This window comes from Podarcis vaucheri (assembly GCF_965113315.1).
Source record: "Podarcis vaucheri genome assembly, chromosome: 1".
In the NCBI taxonomy this organism is placed as follows: Eukaryota; Metazoa; Chordata; class Lepidosauria; order Squamata; family Lacertidae; genus Podarcis; species Podarcis vaucheri.
The window spans coordinates 18205172-18226676 of record NC_138759.1 but is presented as its reverse complement, the minus strand read 5'-3'; the positions used below and the strand labels follow the sequence as shown (position 1 = coordinate 18226676).

Sequence of the window (21505 nt, the reverse complement as noted above, 5' to 3'; positions counted from 1 at the left end):
CAGGGCTGATTTCCTTAAGAATGGATAGGTTTCATCTTTTTGCAGTCCATGGGACTCTCAAGAGACTCCTCCGTGAATTTAGAAATAAATACTGTAATTTAAATAGAAACACGGCATATCTTGTGATAATTGGGAAGACAGGTGTGTCCACTCAGTCTGTACTCCAGGTGTAAACTGCTGATGGGCAACTTCAAGGTCCAATTGCTCGCCCTTCTTAGAGTTCCTGATCCCTGGACAGGACAGCCCTTCAAATAGAGGAGTGTCCTCTGCAAAGCAGGGCAACATGGCCACCCTAAATTCAGTAGTCTTTCTCTCTTACTTTAGTAGCATATTCAGAAGGGGTGGCAGAATCATCTTTTGGGTTCTAGTTCCTGAAATTCATTTGGAAGAGTCGCTCTTTCAAAGCATGTAGCACATTCGGGAATGAATGAATAGCAGGCCTCCCTGGCTGTTATCTGCAGTTTAATCTGATCTGTTGAGTTTCTGAATTACATCTTTGGCTCAGTCTCTGGGAAGCTCGCTTGTGCATTCATCAGATGTGTAATTTCCTTCAGCCTAAGAGGGATTGTTCTCACTAATAGGCTTGATTTTCAAATCCACTTCAGTTTTATCTGGGCTTCCTATTGGCCTGATTTCAACAGCAGCACTTTGATAATCAATATCTTCTGTTGCTCTCTAGGAAGAGATGACTTCATTCCATTTAGGCACGAGAATGAGTCGAAAATAATAAATGATAATGCCCTCCCCCTTTTTACCCCTTTTTGGTTTACTTTCCTTTTGTCCCTGTGCCATGAATCAATGGCTTTCTGCCCCTTATTTGTTCCTATAATTAAAATTTCCTGACTTTTGGTAGGTTGAATTAGTTCTTGTTACTGCTTCTGTAAGTTGACATGATACCTACCACAGTGCCCTGGTGGAGAGGGGAGAGAACCCCACTTTAAAACTAGGTTTCCTATAGTGGGTGGGGAGAAGGCTGTGACCAAACACCCTGCAAACCAATAGCAATCCAAGTTCTCAGAATGATCTGCTGCTAAATGCTGAGTGGTAACACACCTGAATGCTGGAGTTTGTGGCAAGCCATATATTATACAGCTGCTAATGGCTTGATATGTTGTTGTTGGTTTTTTTTTTAAAAAAAATGCATGAAAATTTCTACAATAATAGTTGTTCAGCTCTGCGGCATACATGTACAATGGCAAGTTATGTTGCTGAAATCGGATCTGGAATACGTTTAGCCAGGCTTCAGTTGATGAAAGTTGTCTATTTTAGAATCTTAGGTGCCAGCAAGACAAACTGACCTGTCATGAATGCATTTTTTGGCTATCATTTGACAACCCTGTTACTGACTTCTGCCAGGCTGGAACTTGTGACTCAGGAATGAAAAGCTTCCTACCGTATTGCTCATCGGCACAAATCTGGCTAGTGCTATTGCTTTCGGTATGGTGGTGTGTGTGTTAGGTATAGCATGCACATTTGCAGAGACAGGGCCCATGCATATCTACTGCATCAATTAGGATGGAACAAATGAAGCAATTGTCCCCCCATCGTCCACCAAATGGGCAGAATTAAAACATGCTTAGCTCTCTCCTACTGAAAGCAATGGGATATGAACGTGTTTCATATTTTCCTGGATCTTGCCTGTTGTTTTTATCCTAACTGCTGCTTTTATTCCATTCTAGCTAAAGCAATATTTGCTTTACTGGCTGATATGTTGATTGGGGATGCGTAAGCGGTACTTAATTAATCATTTACATTAGTCTTAAAGCACATGATTCCCCCCCCCACAAAAAAAGAATCCTTTGCAGTGCTATAGTTCCCAGGATCCTTTAGGGAAAGCTATGTGCTTTAAATGCGCTATAAATGCCCTACTTGCTACCGTGGAACAACTGCTTTGTGAAATGAACCCTAGTGTATAGCCTAGTGAATGACGTTGCTAGTTAAGCAAAGTTGAATAAATGCACCCACGCCTTTAAAATGACCTTTGCTAACATGATAACCTTTGGGGCCACAACTCTCATGGTTGGAAATGGCTGCTTCAAAGGGCGAACCTTTAAGTGAGTGCGGCAGAATACATGCAGAAAATGCAGGTGCTCTTTGTAGTTGTAACTATACGTGCAATATGCAATGCCGTTAACGTATCTGGGGTTTAAATGTGAGGGGTGCACATTTGGGTAGGGCATCTACACACTGAAGTGTGAAGTCTTGCCACCACCCTATATAATTACAGTGGTACCTCGGGTTACAGACTCCGCTAACCCAGAAGTGGTACCTCGGGTTAAGAACTTTGCTTCAGGATGAGAACAGAAATTGTGTAGCAGTGGTGTGGCGGCAGCGGGAGGCCCCATTAGCTAAAGTGGTGCTTCAGGTTAAGAACGGACCTCCAGAACGAATTAAGTTCTTAACCCGAGGTGCCACTGTATAGTGAATTCGTCTGAGCAGGGACATCTATATAGCTGAAACAGCACCATCCACGCACAAGAGGGGAGGTGTCAGCAGGCTGCGAGGAAAATCTTTGGAGGGAAGACCGCCAAAATAGCACAATGAGGATTGGGCAGGTTCATCGGCCATGAAGTGCTGACTGACTATTGGAGAGCCCATTGTTGGCTGGAACCCTGAGCAGGAGCACTTCATGTTGCAACATTTTGCTGCATGCCCCACAGGTGCGCATCAAAAGCGCACCTGGACGAACTGGCTGGAGTGCCTCATTAAAATGTATATATTTCACTCTCTGTGTTTGCGTACACACAAATACACATGTGTATATACATATAACAGCATCCGGGTGTTAAACTAGATCGAACCCACCCAGGGAAAGCTGGGAGCAGAACTCCTGCTTGGGGGGGGGGGTTGGACTAGAATTGCCTCAGGATCCCTCCCAAGTCTATGATTCCTGCAACGCTGTTTCCTTGTAATTTCTTCATATTTTTGAAGCACATTGCCCCAAGTATTTTCTGGCGAAGGGTAATTAGTTATGAAATTATTCGGTCTTACTGGTGCGAAGATGCCTGCAGGGAACCATCCTCAAAAAGAATTTGCACAGAGGGGACAGAATACAGTCAATGCTGTGTGCCAAGCATTGACTGAATCACACACACACACACACACACACACACAGCATTTGCTTAAAACAACAACAACAACATTGAGACTGGGTTCTGGAATTACTCCAGCAGGAGCATGGAAGCCAAGCTCCTTCCTGCCCCATTGAGATAATATGGGATGCTCTGGGACCAATCCATGGCATTGGTTTCTCACCTGTGGCATCAAAGCTGTTGTCTTACACAAGCAATTGGCTCCCCAGTGGCTCTCGCACCATCAAGAAGGATATTAAGAACCTCTCAAAGGCTAGGATCTAGTGAGGCCAATTCACATGCAGAAACACACGCTCAAAGCACTATGTTACCATTTTAAATGGTCATGGCTGTTGCAAGACTCTCAGTTGCAGCCCGGAAACTGAGAAGAATGTTCATCAAAAAGTCTGATAAGCAATTTAATATAAAAACTTGTTTGTGCAGGTCTGTATTTTAATATAGATAGATAGATAGATAGACAGACAGACAGACAGACAGACAGACAGACAGATATTCTGCACAGCAAGGCACAGAATATTTTTATCTCCTTTTTTCATTGGAACGACCGGGATGGCCGCAACAACAAATAAACTTTGAATTGAATTGTAACAGTCATGGCTTGGAGCTGTCGTTTGTTAAGGATGCTGATAGTTGTAGCAGACCCCTTTAAGCTCCTACAATTCCCAGGCTCCTGCAGTCGATTCCTCTTCACAAAGAATTCTGGAAATACTGTAGCTCTGTGAGGAAACTGGGGGTCTCCTAAAAACTCTCAGCACCCTTAACAAACTACAGGCCCCAGAATTCTTTGAGGGAAGCTGCGGCTGTTTATAGTGGTATCGTCACAGTGCATTGAATGTATGATATGAACGTACCCATGGCAGGCATTGTTAGTTTGTGCCAGCATGTTTTCATGCAAAAACCAGACGTTTTCAAAGCTCTAATGATGCTTTTCCTCATGCACTCTGATTGATTTTGGAAGAGTCTTCTATCAATGACTCCGTGTGGATTTTATAATTTTCCTCTCTGCTGGTGAATTACACATAATATTACGCCAGAGAGAGAGACCGTTTTAATAATAAAACACTAATTGAAGAGTGGCTGCGATAGATTTCAGAATTTCTGCGCAGCCTCCCCTTCCAGCATCTGTTGATTTGGGACTCTTGTTTCCTTCTGCAGATTAATTGAGATTAATCTCATTAGAGAATTGGCCGGGGAAATAAGTGACTGGGCAGAAGAGACCTTGGCAGCCAAAGCCAGGCTCTCAAGAATGTGCTACAGATTCCCAATTCTTGCTTCCAGATTTGGCAGTCGTTTCATTCCTTATGGCTTCCCTGATCCGCCCTATAATAAAAGGCTAGTGTTTTCTTTTTTAACTTTGAAAAGTTTAACAGTCTTTTTTTTTTTGCAGGTAAAAAACACACACCCTACCACCACTTAATTGAAGCTAATAGCTGTATATAATTACTGTTGTCGTTGCTGCTGCTGCTGCTGTTATTATTATTATTTGAAAAAGTTTGACACATGTTCTCCCCTCCCTAACCTAATTCCCCTTCTCAAAACAGGACCTCCGAACTCTGCAGTATTTCACATTGACAAGTGACATGTGATGCCGGTTGACGGGTCTCGAAGACCCATCTCCTGTTTCAGTCCCTTCAAACTCTGCCTAATCTAAGACATATATGGTTCAGGGAGGCATGTGTCTGTTTTCTCCTGCCCCCGCGGCTCTGATTGGAGGGCTTTTTAGGTCCAGAATATCCCAAGGAGTCTTTAGGGTTATTGGCTGTGTTTCAGGTTTACTCTTCTCTCTCTCCCCCCGCCCCCACCGTTTCGGAGGTGGTTGTCGTCCCCCCCCCCTTACCCGAGGGATTTCCCTTGTTATGCTGCAGACTTGATTCTGTGGCCTTCTCAGCTGCAAAGCCCCTCTTCCGGATGTGTCATTTGGATATAGTATCCCCTATGCCTAATGCAGGAATCAATCGGACGCCGTTGCTTAAACGACCCACGCTCTCCATGCCGCAACGCGGGAAGTAACTCAGTTCTGCTAACATGCCAGTCCGGCGGACTCGGCACGGTCATCTGAAAGGAGTGAGTTGGGCCACCATCAGCCTCAGCACTCGGTGTAAGTACAGCTTTATGTGGGTTGAAAGCATTGCAAGTCATGCAAGGCCCCCCGTCAAAGCACTGCGTTGGTGTGCGAAGGCTGCAACGACTCGGCACTTTTTGTGGGGGGGGGTGCTTCCTTGGGGAAATGACAATAATGAAATATTGCTGTGGCAGTCCTCTTGGATTCCCCCCCCCCCGCCCCCCAAAGAATTCTTACTTTCTGCACAGCTAACAACGGTTTTGATTAGCGATGACGAGGTCCAAGCTAACGTCCCTGTCGCAGAATCGCCCTTGTTCGATGAGAACCGTAATAATAAGCAACGCTTCACTTAAAAAAACATATTTTGGGGAGGGGAGGGGAGGGGGAGACCAGATTGGGTTTGATATTTATACCCTGCTTTTCTATTAAAACGGCACCCAGAGCTGAAATAAGAGCAAATAATAATTGTTGGGTTATCATGCATTACCTTCGGTACAGATTTTGCTCAAGGTGCGATATGCATCTTCTTGGAAAATCCCCTGTGGTTTTTAGCAGATATGGAATGCAACTTAAAACAATTATGGAAAAAAGGGGGGGGGCAAATAAGAAAACCAGGAAAGATGGGAAAGAGAGGGACAGGGAGTAACTGAGATTTGGGGGCTGGATATTTGTGTACTCCTAAACATGGTTACTGATGAGGGATACTCTAAAAATGACTTGCTCATTTTGAAAAATTCCATGTACAAAAGTGTTTGGAATATTGTAGGGAGCATAGAGTATCCGTATAAAGGTGCAATCCTTACATGGCAGTAAATCCCAGTGAACTTGCTGCGGCTTGCATCTGAGTAGGCATGCCTGGGATTGCAGTGTAAGTCACCTTATTGCGCAGTATTTTTCTGAGAAGCTTGCTAGGGTGAGACCCGAGCACTGAAGGGCTCCTTGCTCTTGCAGAAATAAAGTACGGTGAACTCACAGAGTTACAGCCCTGTGAAGCAGAGATGACTTCTTGAGGCTAATTTGGATTGTAAATTATCCCCACCCCAATCCACAGAGGAGTAACAGGAGTAAAGCCTGAAGTAACCGTGACAGAGCTGTTTTCTCTTTGCCTGCTGCAAACTCCTTGTTATGTCTGCCCTGCTTTAAAAAGACAGAGATTCTCTCACCCCTCCCCACTGCCCCATGGTGCAAGTCAGCTGACCCCTTTAGTAGTCTGCAGCTTTTCAGAATAGTCATGCCACGTGATAAACTTTATGGAGCACCTGGTGGCCTGAATGAGTCCCACAGGGATTGGATGGCACATTTGTCTAGTGTGCTGGTTTCATTCTTACCCCCACCTCCCGGAGTCTATTGTTCTGTGTTGACAAGCTGCCTTTCCATGGGATGAGGGTATTCGTTGGACACAAAGCAGACAAACAGGAAGTACTTCTTCACAGGGCAAGTAGTTAAACCATGGAATTGGTCCCCACAAGATGTGGCTGTTGACACCAACTTGGATGGCTTTAAAAGGGAATTAGGCAAATCCATGGAGGGTTAAGCTGTCAATAGCTGTATACTACCACAGAGGTCTGGGGCGCGGGTGGCGCTGTGGGTTAAACCACAGAGCCTAGGACTTGCTGATCAGAAGGTTGGCGGTTCGAATCCCCATGACGGGGTGAGCTCCCGTTGCTCGGTCCCTGCTCCTGCCAACCTAGCAGTTCGGAAGCATGTCAAAGTGCTAATAGATAAATAGGTACCGCTCCGGCGGGAAGGTAAACGGTGTTTCTGTGTGCTGCTCTGGTTCGCCAGAAGCGGCTTAGTCATGCTGGCCACATGACCCGGAAGCTGTACACCGGCTCCCTCGGCCAATAAAGCGAGATGAGCACTGCAACCCCAGAGTCGGCCACGACTGGACCTAATGGTCAGGGGTCCCTTTACCTTTACCACAGAGGTCAGGAGCCTCTGAATACCCATCTCCAGGGAGAGGGGAAAATAGTGGGAGAGGAGGAACAACAACAACAACAACCTGTGCTTCAACCTAAGGTCCCAGGGCAGGTTACAACAGTTAAAACACAATGTTGAAAACAGTTCAAAACAACCTACAATCACAGAAATCAGGTGGGTCCTAAACATAATACACCACTAGTATCAAAAGCCAGGTGTGTTTTTGGCATCCGCTGAAACCAGTCTAATGAAGGTACCTGGTGCACCTCTGTGGGGAGGTTGTTCTGCAACTGAGGGGCTGCCACAGAGAAGGCCATCTCAGCAACCTACCTACCTACACACACACACACACCAGTTTCCGAGGGCAGTGGAGCAACCAATAGGGCTCCCTCTGCCGATATTAACACCTGAGAGGGGTTCGTAGGGAAGGAGGCAATCTTTCAGATACTTCGGATACTCTCTGCACACTGCCCATGTATATTTGTATATATTAAGCTGTATAGAGATGGTCTACATAAATAAACAGCATCAGCATCAGGTTGACCACCCCCGCAGCAAGGCAAACGGGGCACTTCCCTACCAACTCCATCCTGCCATCAGCCAGTCTCCACCTACTTGCCTTCCTACCTACCTGCAACCAGTCTAGGGAGGGTGGCTTCCTCCTCTTCTATCTCTCTATGTTGCCCTTGTAGAACTTAGCAGGGATAGGTGGCAAAACTAGAATTAGTTGCCTCTGCCTGTTGTTGGCTGTGGCAACTCCTGCTGTTGGTCTTTCTGCCTTTCCCCTTGACAGTAGTAGTAGTAGTAGTAATAGTAGTAGTAGTAGTAGCAGCAGCAATAATAATAATAATAATAATAATAATAATAATAATAATAATAATAATAATTTATTTATATGCCACTCACCTAGCTGGGTTGCCCTGGCCACTCTGGTCAGCTTCCAACAAATTACAAAACTACAGTAAAACGTCAAACAGTGGGCACCAGCCCCACCAAACCACTGTGAGAAACCGGATACCTCACTACATTGACTCTTGGTGTGATACAGCACAGCTCTTTTAATATTATGTTTAGTTTTAAACATGTAGTGTACCTTGGGTTAAGAACTTAATTCGTTCTGGAGGTCCATTCTTAACCTGAAACTGTTCTTAACCTAAGGTACCACTTTAGCTAATGGGGCCTCCCGCTGCCGTCACGCCGCCACCGCACGATTTCTGTTCTCATCCTGAAGCAAAGTTCTTAACCCGAGGTACTATTTCTGGGTTAGCAGAGTCTGTAACCTGAAGCGTCTGTAACCTGAAGCATATGTAACCCGGGGTACCACTGTAGTAACTGAGAGCAAGGGTTGTGAACTAGAAATCCTGGTTCAAACCTAATTTTACAGATAATCACACTAGGTGGCCGTCGTCAAGCCACAGTTATTTTGCGCTTGCCCCCTCTGCTCATCTGGGTCACAGTTAGAATACTTGGATTGTAAGGACCATAGTTTAGTAGCTTTGCATGTGGGTGGTGCTGTGGTCTAAACCACTGTGCCACTTGGGCCTGCCGATCAGAAGGTCAGCAGTTCGAATCCCCATTGCTCTGTCCAAGCTCCTGCCAACCTAGCAGTTTGAAAGCACACCAGTGCAAGTAGATAAGTAGGTACCGCTAAGGTGGGAAGGTAAATGGCGTTTCCGTGCACTCTGGTTTCCGTCACGGTGTTCTGTTGCTCCATAAGCAGTTTAGACATGCTGGCCACATTACCCAGAAAGCTGTCTGTGGACAAACGCCGGCTCCCTCAGCCTGAAAGCGAGATGAGCGCTGCAACCCCATAGTCGCCTTTGACAGGACTTAAGCGTCCAGAGGTCCTTTACCTTTTACTTGCATGCGGATGATGCCAGGTTCAATCCTCAGCATCTCCAGGCAGAGTTGGGAAAGTCTCCTGTCAGTTGGACAAATGTTGAACTGAAGTGGGCTGCTTCTGAGAGATGTGGTACTTGTCTGGACAGAAGCAGGAACTCTCCAAACGAGGGACCCCCAACCTGAGTCAAGATTATTCAGATGCAAGAGAAAAACTGCAGACAGTGCGCCTGCACAAACTGAAACATACGTTTACTAAACATAAAACATGGGCATTAATTTCCATCCATGCATTTAATTTCACATCTAATTTGCCTTGGCCCTTTAAGGAGGCAGATATGGGAAACAAGAAGAATGAGGAGAAAGGGATATGGATGAGCAAGACTGAGAAATGTGACTTGTCTGTTGAGTAATTATTTGAAAGGCTGGGTGAAATGACTGCTTCCAAATACTTTGCACGTTAATTGGTCTCAAGCATATCGAATTTGACATGATTTTCTTTTATCCTTTTTGTTGCGGTCAGCATTATTCAGAGGCCAACAACTGCATTAATTTAGTAAACAGTCTTTGTTTTGGGCAAATGCTTTGCTTCTTTATCTCATTCCTCTTGACTATTATCTGTGCGCCTTAACAATACTCCAAAAAAAAGAAGAGAGTATTAGAATAGACTGAAAACATTCACCCAATTGTGTTCTGAAATCTAGTGACAGACGTAGCTTATCGGAGCAAACACAAGGCTCTATTATTAGCAAAAAAATATTAATTAACCCTCAGAGAAGGTAGAACTGAACAAGAAATTTCCTGGCTGGCATTTGCCTAAGTGGTTTGCCCCAACAGTTCACATGCTAAATTTAAAGACAGCATTGCGTCCCGTAGGGATTGGCTAATGTTTTGATACAGGCAGCCTTGCACTAAGTTTAACTCCCTTGTTATTGGCTTCTCACAGCCTCTGTTGGCTAGAGGTACCTGTGAGGAGAACTTGCTTGACAGAATTTCACAAAATGGCAGTGTGATCTCAACTGAGCAGCTTGAAGTTCATAAGAATATAATGGGAAAGAAAGCGCTTTTGTGTTGGGTAATGGCTAGCACCTTGACTTGCGTAAAAGGCTGTATAAATTACTTTAGAAGCAGTGCACCCAAGGGCTTTATTTCTTTAGAAAAGTGTATATAAATCAAAAGAAATATATATAAGAAAAATCCAGAGGGGCTGGGGCAACTTAGTCAGATGGTCAGGGTACTACTACTACTACTACTAATAATAATAACAACAACAACAGGTAAAGTCACCAAAATGGAAAAAGTATACATAGCTCAATAATATGTCTGGGTGGGCTTGATGAAATAATAATAAATAATAATAATAATAATAATAATAATAATAATAATAATAATAATGGTTTCAGCGAGCATATAAAACAATATTGCAATATTGACCAGTCTCTTATAATATAAAGAGAAGCCTGCCCAACTAAATGGGGAAAAATGTATTGGGCAGTATGTTTATTTATTAAATTTATGTACCTGCTTCGTCTGAGGATTGCAGGGTGGTTTGCAGAATAAAAATACATAAAATAGTAACAGGCAAAACGATGCACCCCTCCCATAGAGGCCTGAGAGAGGAGGGATGTTTTTGCCTGGCGCCTAAAGATGCTGTATTTAATTGAAGGTGCCAGGCAAGCTTCCCTGTGGAGAGCAATCCACAATCAGGGAGCCACTGCAGAAAAGGCCTGCTCTTGTCTTTCCACCCTCTGGACCTCTTGTGGAGGAGGCACATGAAGAAGGGCCTCAGATGATGATTGCCTCAGAGGATGGGTACCGGTTCATATGGTGAGCCGTTTAAGGCTTTATAGGCCAAAACCAGCACTTTGAACTGGGCCAAGAAACTAATTGGCAGCCAGTGAGTGCAGTTGGGCCAGAATTAGTGTTGTATGCTCAAATTGTCTTGCCCTTGTACCCTGTTTGGTTAGTGCACAACAGAAACCTCCCTTCCCTGTGTGCCCCCTGTCCCCTCCCCCAAACTGCTTCAGAGGGTTGGGGGAATCCCCAGAAGAGGTTTAGTGGGTGCGGGAAAGGAGAGGAGGAGGGAAAGTTCTGTTGCTTAGCCAAAAGTCCTTGCAGTGATGGAACAAGTTACAGTGGTACCTCGGGTTACATACTTAATTCGTTCTGGAGGTCCGTCCTTTTTTATTTATTTATAAATTTTTATTAGTTTTCCATACAATTATACATTTTTATCCAAATTTCAACAAATTGTCTCTTTTTGAACTTCCTTCAACGTCTCTGAGAATCATCCATATTTATATCTTTAATTACACATTCCCTTCTTTCATATTGCCATTAAACTTCCCTTCCCCCCACTATTTCATATTAACAATACTTCTCTGTTTTTACAGTGCCTCTTGAAATCCCACTAGCGTTGTGTTCACGTCACATACATTTTCCAGATAATCTACAAACTTTCCCTAGTCTTCGATGAACTTTTGGTCTTTGGTGTATCTAATTTTCCCAGTTAGTTTGTCCAGTTCCGCATATTCTGTCAGTTTCAGTCTCCATTCTTCTATCGTCGGTATTTCCTCTTGTTTCCATTTCTGGGCCAACAGTATTCTGGCTGCCGTAACTGCATATTGGAAGAGTTTACAGTCTTTTCTTATTTCCTTTCCTGTAATCCCTAAAAGAAAAGCCTCTGCTTTTTTTACAAAAGTATATCTTAACATCTTTTTCATTTCATTGTATATCATTTCCCAAAAGCTTTTCACTTTCTTACATTCCCACCACACATGAAAGAATGTTCCTTCTTTTTCTTTACATTCCGGAGGTCCGTTCTTAACCTGAAACTGTTCTTAACCGGAAGCACCACTTTAGCTAATGGGGCCTCCTGATGCTGCTGCGCCGCCGGAGCATGATTTCTGTTCTTATCCTGAAGCAAAGTTCTTAACCTGAAGCACTATTTCTGGGTTAGCGGAGTCTGTAACCTGAAGCGTATGTAACCTGAAGCGTATGCAACCCCAGGTACCACTGTAATGGAAAAACCCCTCTGCTTTCCAGTTCTGTTGCACCTCTATAGTACATTCAGAGGCAACAGCAAACAGCTTCATTCAGCATGAGACCTCTGTGGTTTTGTTAACACCAGCAAGTGAACTACCAGCACAACTGCACACATTTTTATCGGAAAGGACCCACAAGCTCATCCGCTAATGGGTGGAGGCTACCATTTTCTCTAGTGTCTGCCCCTGTACTGAAACTTCCAGCACAGAGATCACTTCTCTGTACCAGATCCAGTATAAACAGTTGTGTGGTTTATGCATTAGAGAGCTGGACTAGGGCCTGGGAGACCAGCGTTCTAATCTGCCCTCAGCCATGAAGCTCATTGGGTGACCACTGGCCATTCAACATCTCTTAGCCTAGCCTCCCTCATAAGCTTGTTCTGAGGATAAAATGGGGAACAGAGAAATGAGGAGTGCCACCTAGGTGAGATATAAATCACATAAATATACCTGATCAGGTGTGGGGGAACCTTTTGCTCTCCAGATGTTGGACTCTGTCAGCATTCCCCATGGTCTGGGATGATGGAAGTTGTAGTCTAACAACATCTGGAAGGCCACAGGATCCCTATCCGTGATCTGGACCCAAAAAATCAGTAAAGATGTTGGCTCAGGTTAACAACCCTATAATGCAAAGTGTTGGTGCTGACCTTGAAAGCCCTAAACAGCCTCAAAGGCCCAGCATACCTGAAGGAGCGTCTCCACCCCCATCGTTCTGCCCGGACACTGAGGTCCAGCACTGAGGGCCTTCTGGTGGTTGCCTCCCTGCGAGAAGTGAGGTTACAGGGAACCAGGCAAAGGGCCTTCTCGGTAGTGGCGCCTGCCCTGTGGAATGCCCTCCCATCAGAAATCAAAGAAACAAACAACTATCTGACGTTTAAAAGACATCTGAAGGCAGCCCTGTTTAGGGAAGTTTTTAATGGCTGATGTTTTAATGTATTTTTAATCTTTTGTTGGAAGCCGCCCAGAGTGGCTGGGGAAACCCAGCCAGATGGGCGGGGTATTAATAATAATAATAACAATAATAATAATTTTATTATTCTTATTATTATTTCTCTTTAGTATAAAGGGTTCAATTGGCAGGGGAGTGTTGCACTCCAGTGCATTTTATCTGCCACTTAATGTCTGCTTAAAACTTCTCTCAGCTAAACATCTGGACAGTGAGATTTATCAAAATCCATGTGTGCAAAAAATGGCTTCGCGGTCAATTTTAGGTCAATCTGCGTTCCAGATTCCGATAAGTCGGTCAAGGAATCACCTGCTTGAAGCGCAGAGCTCAGCACTTCCTCCAATGCAATTCCTCAAAGATCAAAAGAACCTTGGGAGCGGTTGCTGTGTTTGAAGATTAGGCATTGCTCAGATGATATAAGACAGTTAATTATTTAGTTCCATAACTCTGTGGTTAATGTGATCTAAGGCCTTAATTTGAAGATTGTTTTAGGTTTCTTCTTCTCCCCCCCTCCTGTCTGCACCCCCCCCCAATACTAACCAGAAGGAAATGCTTTAATTTGTAAGGCAGATAAAATGAATAGAGGAGGAAAAGTACGGCTCCTGGCCCAGTTTCTTCTTCTAAATTGCACAGAATATTTTCTTCTCCTCCTCTCTCCTTCCAATCTTCCTTTGAAATGTCAGGTTTTAAAAAATGAAATTCAGTGGAGTGGGTAGAAAAAGACAGAGGAGTGAGAGAGGATGTAAGAAGCCTGGAGATTTTAAAAGACATTTTTAGGCCATCCTGTCGACCCAGCAATTGACAAGATAGCTCTGCCTTTCCAAAGCCTCCTGACTTGACGACTGCAGTTTAGCAAGCAGACAGAAGCTCTCGCTTTTCTCCCACAAGCCAATTGCTGTTTGCAGCCAGGTGATGGGGGCTGAATTTCAGGTCATTTGATAAGTAGGACAGTCAGCCATGTGTTGAGGTTCGTCTTGGGTGATGGGTGGACGGAAGGAAGTGCACAAAGTCAACACAACACAGATGCACTCAAAGAGTTCGGGCATCGAGTTGGGGGTCAACTCACCTTGTGGTTTTGCCACTCTTTGCTGACTTCCCTGCCCTGGGCCCTTCCCACGCCTGTTTAACGTGGTTGCTTGGGAGCAACCAACACTCACTTTTGAATGCAAAAAAAGCAACCTAGGACTTCAGGACTTATCTGAGGCAGCTGCTCAGTCCCCCTGCTAATGATGCACTGAAAGGGCAAGAGCAATTAAAGCAATCAGCACACCACTTCTGAAGCCTCCTTGTCGTCACTCGGTCACAGCAGGTGCTGTTGAATGAGAAAGAAAGAGGGGGTGCTGAGAGGAGGGAGGGGAAAGGGAGCTGGAGAAGTCTGGACGTTTGCTGCAACTTTTTCCAACTTTCTCTTTCCCCCATTAACTTCAACAGAATGTACATTGGGACTGCGCTGTCTGCACTGCAGCTTCAGCAACAACTGCTGTTCTCCCTTCCCACCCCCCATGCTGAGAATAAAAGGGATTTCCTTGTATTGGCAGCACACATACAAACAAACACTGCTTTCCTGTATCAGGCTGGCAGCTATACAGTGGTACCTCGGGTTAAGTACTTAATTCGTTCTGGAGGTCTGTTCTTAACCTGAAACTGTTCTTAACCTGAAGCACCACTTTAGCCAATGGGGCCTCCTGCTGCCGCCGTGCCGCTGGAGCACAATTTCTGTTCTCATCCTGAAGCAAAGTTCTTAACCTGAAGCACTATTTTGGGGTTAGTGGAGTCTGTAACCTGAAGCGCATGTAACCTGAAGCGTATGTAACCCAAGGTACCACTGTATTGGGTCCAACATGGGCACAACTAAAAAAACTATTTTGCGTTTTCATCTTGTATTTTTATGCTGTGAACCGCCCTGGACTCTATGGATGAAGGACAATATACAAATTTAATTAAAATAAAATACAGCAATCTCACAGATAGGGAATTATGGGGATAGGTTTCCCCCTTGATATTTTTGCCAGTAGTTTTCAGATGTAATGATTCTGAGCATTAAGGCGCCATTCTTTGCTGTTGCATTGAGAGATGTTGTTAAGATGGTGAAGGGCCCCTTTCCCATTCCTCTCAAGACAGATTGAGGTGTGCAGATCCCTCTCGCCTTAATCTCGTGGTTGGCACCCTGTTAGCCTCTTTGCCCTGAAACTTGATTTAGGGCGCAGGAAGGAGGCAGGTGGTGGTAATGGTAGTGGCAGCAGTGGACGCTCCCTAGAGCATCTTTTCTCACCAGAGAAGAGGCTGGACCTTGTAGGGCAGGCATAGGCAAACTCGGCCCTCCAGATGTTTTGGGACTACAACCCCTATCATCCCTAGCTAACAGGACCAGTGGTCTGGGATGATGGGAATTGTAGTCTCAAAACACCTGGAGGGCCGAGTTTGCCTATGCCTGTTGTAGGGCTTTCTCCTTGGTGGAAACAAAATGCACAGCACCAGGGATTCCCAGTCCCATTCCCGACGGGAACAACGCTCTGCTGGGATTGTGTGTGTGAGTGGGAATGCCTGCGGTCACTTGCATCCTTCCCATGCCGCAAGATAACGTACTGGGTCCTTGGGGGAAGTGATGGGGGCAGCAGCAGGAGGAGGAGGCTGAGTGCTGGACCTTATTTTTACCGCAGTGCTTGTAAAATGCGAATCTCTGTTGTGATCTTTCAGCATTAAATTACTTCTGGGAGATTCAGCAGCGGTTTGCTGTAATCTCCCTCTGAATGCTTGGGAAAGGCTGTGTGTGCGTGTCATTCTGAAGCACAGTGTTAACTACTCCTGCGCTTCCAGGTAGAAAAGGATGGGCAGAGCACCCTTTCAGAGGAAGCTCCAGCTATATTTCATCCCACCGGACAAATGCAAACAGGACTGCGGTAGGGAACATAGGGAGCTGTGTTCTATAGAGTCACACCATTGGTCAGTACTCTCCAGGCCTTCAGAGAGGGTTCTATCCCAGCCCTACCTGGAAAGGCCAAAGCTCAAACCTGGGCCTTTCTGCACGCAAGACCCTTGAGCTACAGCCATCAGTAGACAAGTACATACCCTGTAATGTAGGAAATGGCAGCGAGTGCTTCTGAGTCAATCACACACAGGGAAAGAGTCGTGTGCTTTGCAGAAGGTCTTTGGCTCCAGCCGAAGGTCTGTTTAAAAGGATCATGTAGCAGGTGATTCCTTCACCTGATCAGGTAGCAGGTCAAAGACCTCTGCCGGAGACGATGGAGAGCTGCTGCAAGTCAGAGGGGAACAGTACAGGGCTAGGTGGACAAATTGTTTGAACTGATAAGAGGCCGATTCCTATGTACCTTCCAGCTGGTAAGAGATGGAGAGGGCAGCAAAATACCTAGGGAAGAGATTGTGCAGCTCCAGCATCGGCTCCCGGGGAGGCGTCTGTTGGCTAGCCATGTGAAGTTTCATTGGCATTCATACTGATGCAGATGTGCAGTATTTGCGGTGATCCAGTGGCAGAACCTTCAAGTTGTTTCCACCTCCACAGCAAAAACTAGAGGAGGATATCCAAAGGAACTGTGGAATGCTAGTTTTATTCTTCTTTTATTTTCTTTTTTAAAGCACTCTGCTCCAGACTATTTAAAGAAATATTTCAATATGATGAATCTGCAAGTGGGATTTGAACTATGAACAACAGTAATGATTAGAGATCATTGTATTATGGTTATGATTTATATTAAAGATTGGAGATAGGGTGCTGCAATGAGATGAATTAAAAAACACACACACACAAACACACACACACACCCAAAAAAAACCCCATGGAAAATGGGGTGGGAAGTTGATAAAGCAAAAGAAAAAAATATTTTGTATTGGAATTTTAAGTGAAATAATATTTACTTTTTTTTATTAAAGAACTCTGCTCTTGAGCTTTACAGCTCTGTAGTTTTGTACTGCAGCCCCTGTCAGGGAACTGCCATCGGCTCAGAGGCGAGAGGTAGAGGGGGAGTTGTGTTACAGGGAGCCTCCGAAAATCTTGCTAAGCGGTTCCTCTTCCGGCGAGGAGGAAAGCCCCACCTCCAGTGGAGAAGAGGTGCAAGGACCAGAGGATGCTAGTAAGAGCCTTAACACTGCACCTGAGCAAGCCGGAGGGGAGGGAAGCACACCCCTGCCCTCAACCATCATGCGCAGTAGCTTGAGGCGCAGAGAGGGGTGGAAAAGACTGGGGGTGACGAAACTTTTATGTCGAGGGAGGTACAAGAACAGACCACTCCCGGATTCTGCTAGTGATTGAGCCAGACATGAACTTATGACGCTCTTCACTGTAAATAGTTTGCACCAAAATAAAGCCTGTAAAAGACAGGTCGGAGTCCTGCCTGGCTACTCTCGAGCAATCACAACAGCATCTGACAGCCCCCTTAAAAACCTATGCATTATCGTGATCTTTTTGCATGCATAGCTGGATGCTCTGCCACAAAGCGGCAGCCTTTTCCTCTCTGCTGATATTTGACCACTGCTGGTCTAAGGAGAGCCCTGGGGAATTTTGAAGGCTGCTGCTGCATCGGAGTATTCTACTCCCTACAGTATTTATAGATGGCAGGCGGCCTCCCCACATTACCTCCGTGGCTGTCAGGTTTCCTCCCGTGCCATTTCAGCCATCTTCATTCTTGCCTTCGAGACGGTGTGTTGCATTAGAGAACCCTGCAAACATCCCTGATAGGCCAGGAAGGCGGCCTCCGGTTAAATAATTAAAGGCCGAGGCCCAGTCGGCTGCTGTGCGGAGGGATCGATTACACCCCGTGTAACCTGGCCCACTGCGGGGTGCTAGAAATGCCCAGGGCCATGGAAGAGTTGCATTGGAGTTTGTCCTAAACAAAAGGCGCCGCCATACTATGGTTAACAGGGAATGGATTTGCCACTGCTTCTGCCTCTGTCAGTGTGACTGCATCCTCCTGTTCAGGATGTCTTGTAGGTGATGGAAAACTTCCACTTCTTCTCTCTTCTGTGCCTTGAGGGTCTTAAAGTGCTGCTACTGCAAAAGGGAAGAGCAAGAGGCATTGCAGACCCCTTCCCCTCTCTCTCTCTCTCCCGCCCCACTCCCAATTCTGTATATTAGGACAGTGTCAGGCTTTGAAATGAAAACTTCCCTTTCAGAATCCCTCCCTGTTGGGAGATACGTTTCCTGCCATAATGTTACCTCCGATTTCCCCCGTCTCTTTGTTTTCCAGTGGATGGTGGTTGAACTGCAGAGAAGTTCAGATGAATTAATACCGGGAGGTGTGGGAGGAGTGAACTCAGCAAGTTCTGGGAATCCTGATTAAAATGAGAGTTGTTGGTTGTTGTTGTTGTTGTTTTTTAAAAAAATAACCAGATTAAATTATTAACTCTAAAGCTCTGTATCTGTTAATGCCATGTTGTGTTATATTTGCTGTGCATCTGCTGTTTTATTAACTGCTACTGTTACTGATGAGCTCTTACCGATTAACTCACTGTACGTCATATTTTTCAAATGCATCTTAAAATACGTGTTTTTCTTCATGCATCATTTAAAGCACAGAAGTGTTGGTGTGCGAATGTGTATAATAGAGCCTCAGCAGGTGTGTGTGTGTGTTTAATGAAAAACTGCTTTGCGATGCTGCTATTTTGAGAAGAGGCAAGGTTCTGTTCTTGTGTTTAACCCTTTTCCTGCTCACCATGTTTTCCTTAAATTCCACTTCCTGCTGCCTCCCCTTCCACTACAGAATTCTGGAATAATATTGACTCTTGTAAATATATGTCAGAAAGAAGCCTGAGGTCTTTTTTTGGGGGGGGGGGCAGTTTTGGGAATGGTTTTTAGCAGAAATCTGCCCTGCAAGGGTACAGTTAACCATGTACACACTATTATTCCTCTGCTAAAGACTGCAACCTCTCAAGGCTACGTTTCATGTAAAAAAACCTGTTGCCAGTTGCCAGAAATTAATAATAGAGATTAGGGATGGGCTACATCAGTGGCTTTTAGACTGTGGCCCAGAACCTTAGTTGCCCCAAGAACACGATGAAAATAATAAGATAATGCTGAAGTCTTGGCGCTTCCTTGCAACTTTTCATCATTACAAGCAGCCCAGTTTTTTGGTGTGCATTTTAAAAATGAAATGGAAGTACAGGTAGATGAAGGAGAAATTCGGACAAAATCCACAGCTGTAGTTGCGATCTACACCTGTGAAGGTGGCGCCAGGTACAAATGATCGCTGGGCTCCTGCGCCTTAACTAGTTCTGTAGAAGAAGGGATTTCAGCAGGTCTAGATTTCCATGTTCAATCTCTAAATTTCTTGCTCGCCACTTCTTTGGGTTTCGCCTCCTGTTTTGGATTTTTGGTTAGTGATTGGTATTGTTACTGTTATTCTCCCTCTCTTTTGCTCACTCACATATGGGGCTTCTGCACCTTTGATAGTACCTTCTTCTAAAATGTCCTGCTTTGTACAACTATTAAAGGTGCAAAAGCCCAGTTCTCCTTTCCTCCTCCTAGTCAATCTCCTGTTTGCATGATTACAAGCATGAAAGAATGTTTCATTTCCCCTCTCATGGACTGCTTGTTCTTTCCAAACAATCACCATGGAAAAGGATGCTGGGGAAGCTTATGAATTAAGACATAGAGGCAAATAGACACCAGGCCTTTGGCTAATTAAACAATCTATGGCTTTTTAAACTGTGTTTGGAGGGGGTGCTGGTTTTGTTTGTTATTATGGCATGCATTTTTGTGTTTTAATATTGTAAATCGCCCTGTGGTCTTTGGATGAAGTGCGGTACAGAAATCTAATAAATAATGATAATGATAACATACAGATCTGTCCTGGCACTTTCTATAGCCTAGAATCCTCAGTACTGATGTAATTCCATTTTCATTATCTAGGATATCAGCTGTTGTTAGGGTTTAAAAAAAACACAATTTTCCAAATTTAGAGAAGCTAGCAAGTTACCTTGTTGTTGTTGTTGTCATTGGTGTTTGATCTTAATTACTTTTCCCTGTTGCATGCTTTTTAATTTATTTATTTGTGGTTGCGTTTCCCCTTTGCTTTCCTCTAGAGAGCTCAAGGCAGTGTAACCCATTTCATTCCACCCCTGCACTTCTCACAACAGCTCTGTAAAGTAGACCAGGTAGAGAGACAGGGTCTGGCCCAAGGCCACCCAGTGAAACTCATGGCTAAGTGGGTGTTTGAATCCAGGCCTTCCCCAGATCTCTTCTGAGACACTAACCAGCACACTGCACTGCCTCTCATGTGGCTCAAGTTGCTTATAAAGACATTTGTTAATTGCTTGTCCTACAGAATCTCTCTTGTGGTGCTTTCTGGAGGTGGTGCCTTATAAGGAGGGTAATAATGTTAGGGCATGTTGAGTTTTTCAACTTTCAAATTCCAAAAAAGTTGGCTGCTAAAAAGTTGCCACCTGCCTTGCAAATTAAAAGATATTTTGCTTAGATTAATATAATCCAGTTTTGCTTGTGTGTGTGCGTGTGTGTGTGTGTGTGTAAAATTGAATAGAAAGCATTAAAAATGATTGCCAAGTACTTGCAGTTGTATTATATATTAATACTATTTGGCATTTTCAGAAGGTAACGTTAAAATCATTCAGTTTTCCGAAAGCAGTTTATTTGCTTCTTCGCGAAATGTAGACTTGCCTTTCTAAATTTTGTTCAGTCGCAAAAAATAATAGCAGATTCCCCCCCCCCCAAAAAAACCCACATCACTGGAGAAATTTGCAAAAAACAAACAAACAAAAGTTTCCCCCCTTAAAATGGCATGCCCCAAACTGATGTGTGATACTTTGTTGGGAAAGTCAGGTTCTGTGTTAATGTTACAGATAGGTAGCCGTGTTGGTCTGCCATAGTCAAAATAAAAAAAATTAAAAAATTCCTTCCAGTAGCACCTTAAAGACCAACTAAGTTAGTTCTTGGTATGAGCTTTCGTGTGCATGCACACTTCTTCAGATACTGCACACGAAAGCTCATACCAAGAACTAACTTAGTTGGTCTTTAAGGTGCTACTGGAAGGAATTTTTTTATTTTGTCTGTGTTAATGGTTGGAGTTGCCCTGGGTGAGCTTTCTCCCACCTCTGGGTCCCCAGAAGTTGTTGGACCACAATTCCCATCATCCCTGACCATTTTCTGAGGACTCAAGGTTGGAGAAAGGTGCTGCAGATGAGGACATTTCTATGGTTTACTGACAGTTGCTGAATAAAGTCTGCTACCTGAGCGAAGAGGCTTTGGAGTGGAACAGAGTTAGATTACACTTCTACAATGCTTTTCAAGTCAGTGTGATTAGCATAGCCTCTCATAGCATCTTGGGGAGACGGACAGGCATTCTTCAGAGGCAGGTGCAGACCTCACGGGGTAGCATTACACTGTTTTGTCCAGAAATGGGTCCCCTGATAATTTGATACTCTCTTTGGTTTTATTCTTACTAGTTATGGAGCTTCCCTAGCCTAAAGGACAACCAGCACTTCATAAGTTTTAACCCTTCGGGTTTTAAATTGAAGACTGCATAGGGATGAAGTTGTGGGGCTAGTTGTCCCCTCCTGTTACAGAGACGCAGGTGGCCTCAACTAGACATTGGACATTGAGTGTCATTGGTCCCGTGCTTTGAACCCTCTTCCA

The 21505-nt window shown here is 44.6% G+C and overlaps 1 protein-coding gene across 13 annotated transcripts in view; it reads left to right on the top strand.

Moving 5' to 3' along the window:
* The window catches only part of EVL (Enah/Vasp-like), a 151771-nt gene that overhangs the window by 94260 nt on the left and 36006 nt on the right, over nt 1–21505 (top strand). The window contains exon 1 of one of the 13 annotated variants that reach the window (XM_082217280.1): nt 4684–5190. The exons of the other annotated variants lie outside the window; for them this stretch is intronic. Within the exon in view, the coding sequence (XP_082073406.1) occupies nt 5118–5190 (73 nt within the window). The 5' untranslated portion in view covers nt 4684–5117. Of the gene's footprint in view, nt 1–4683; nt 5191–21505 lie in introns of those variants that run through there. 13 annotated transcript variants of the gene reach the window in all.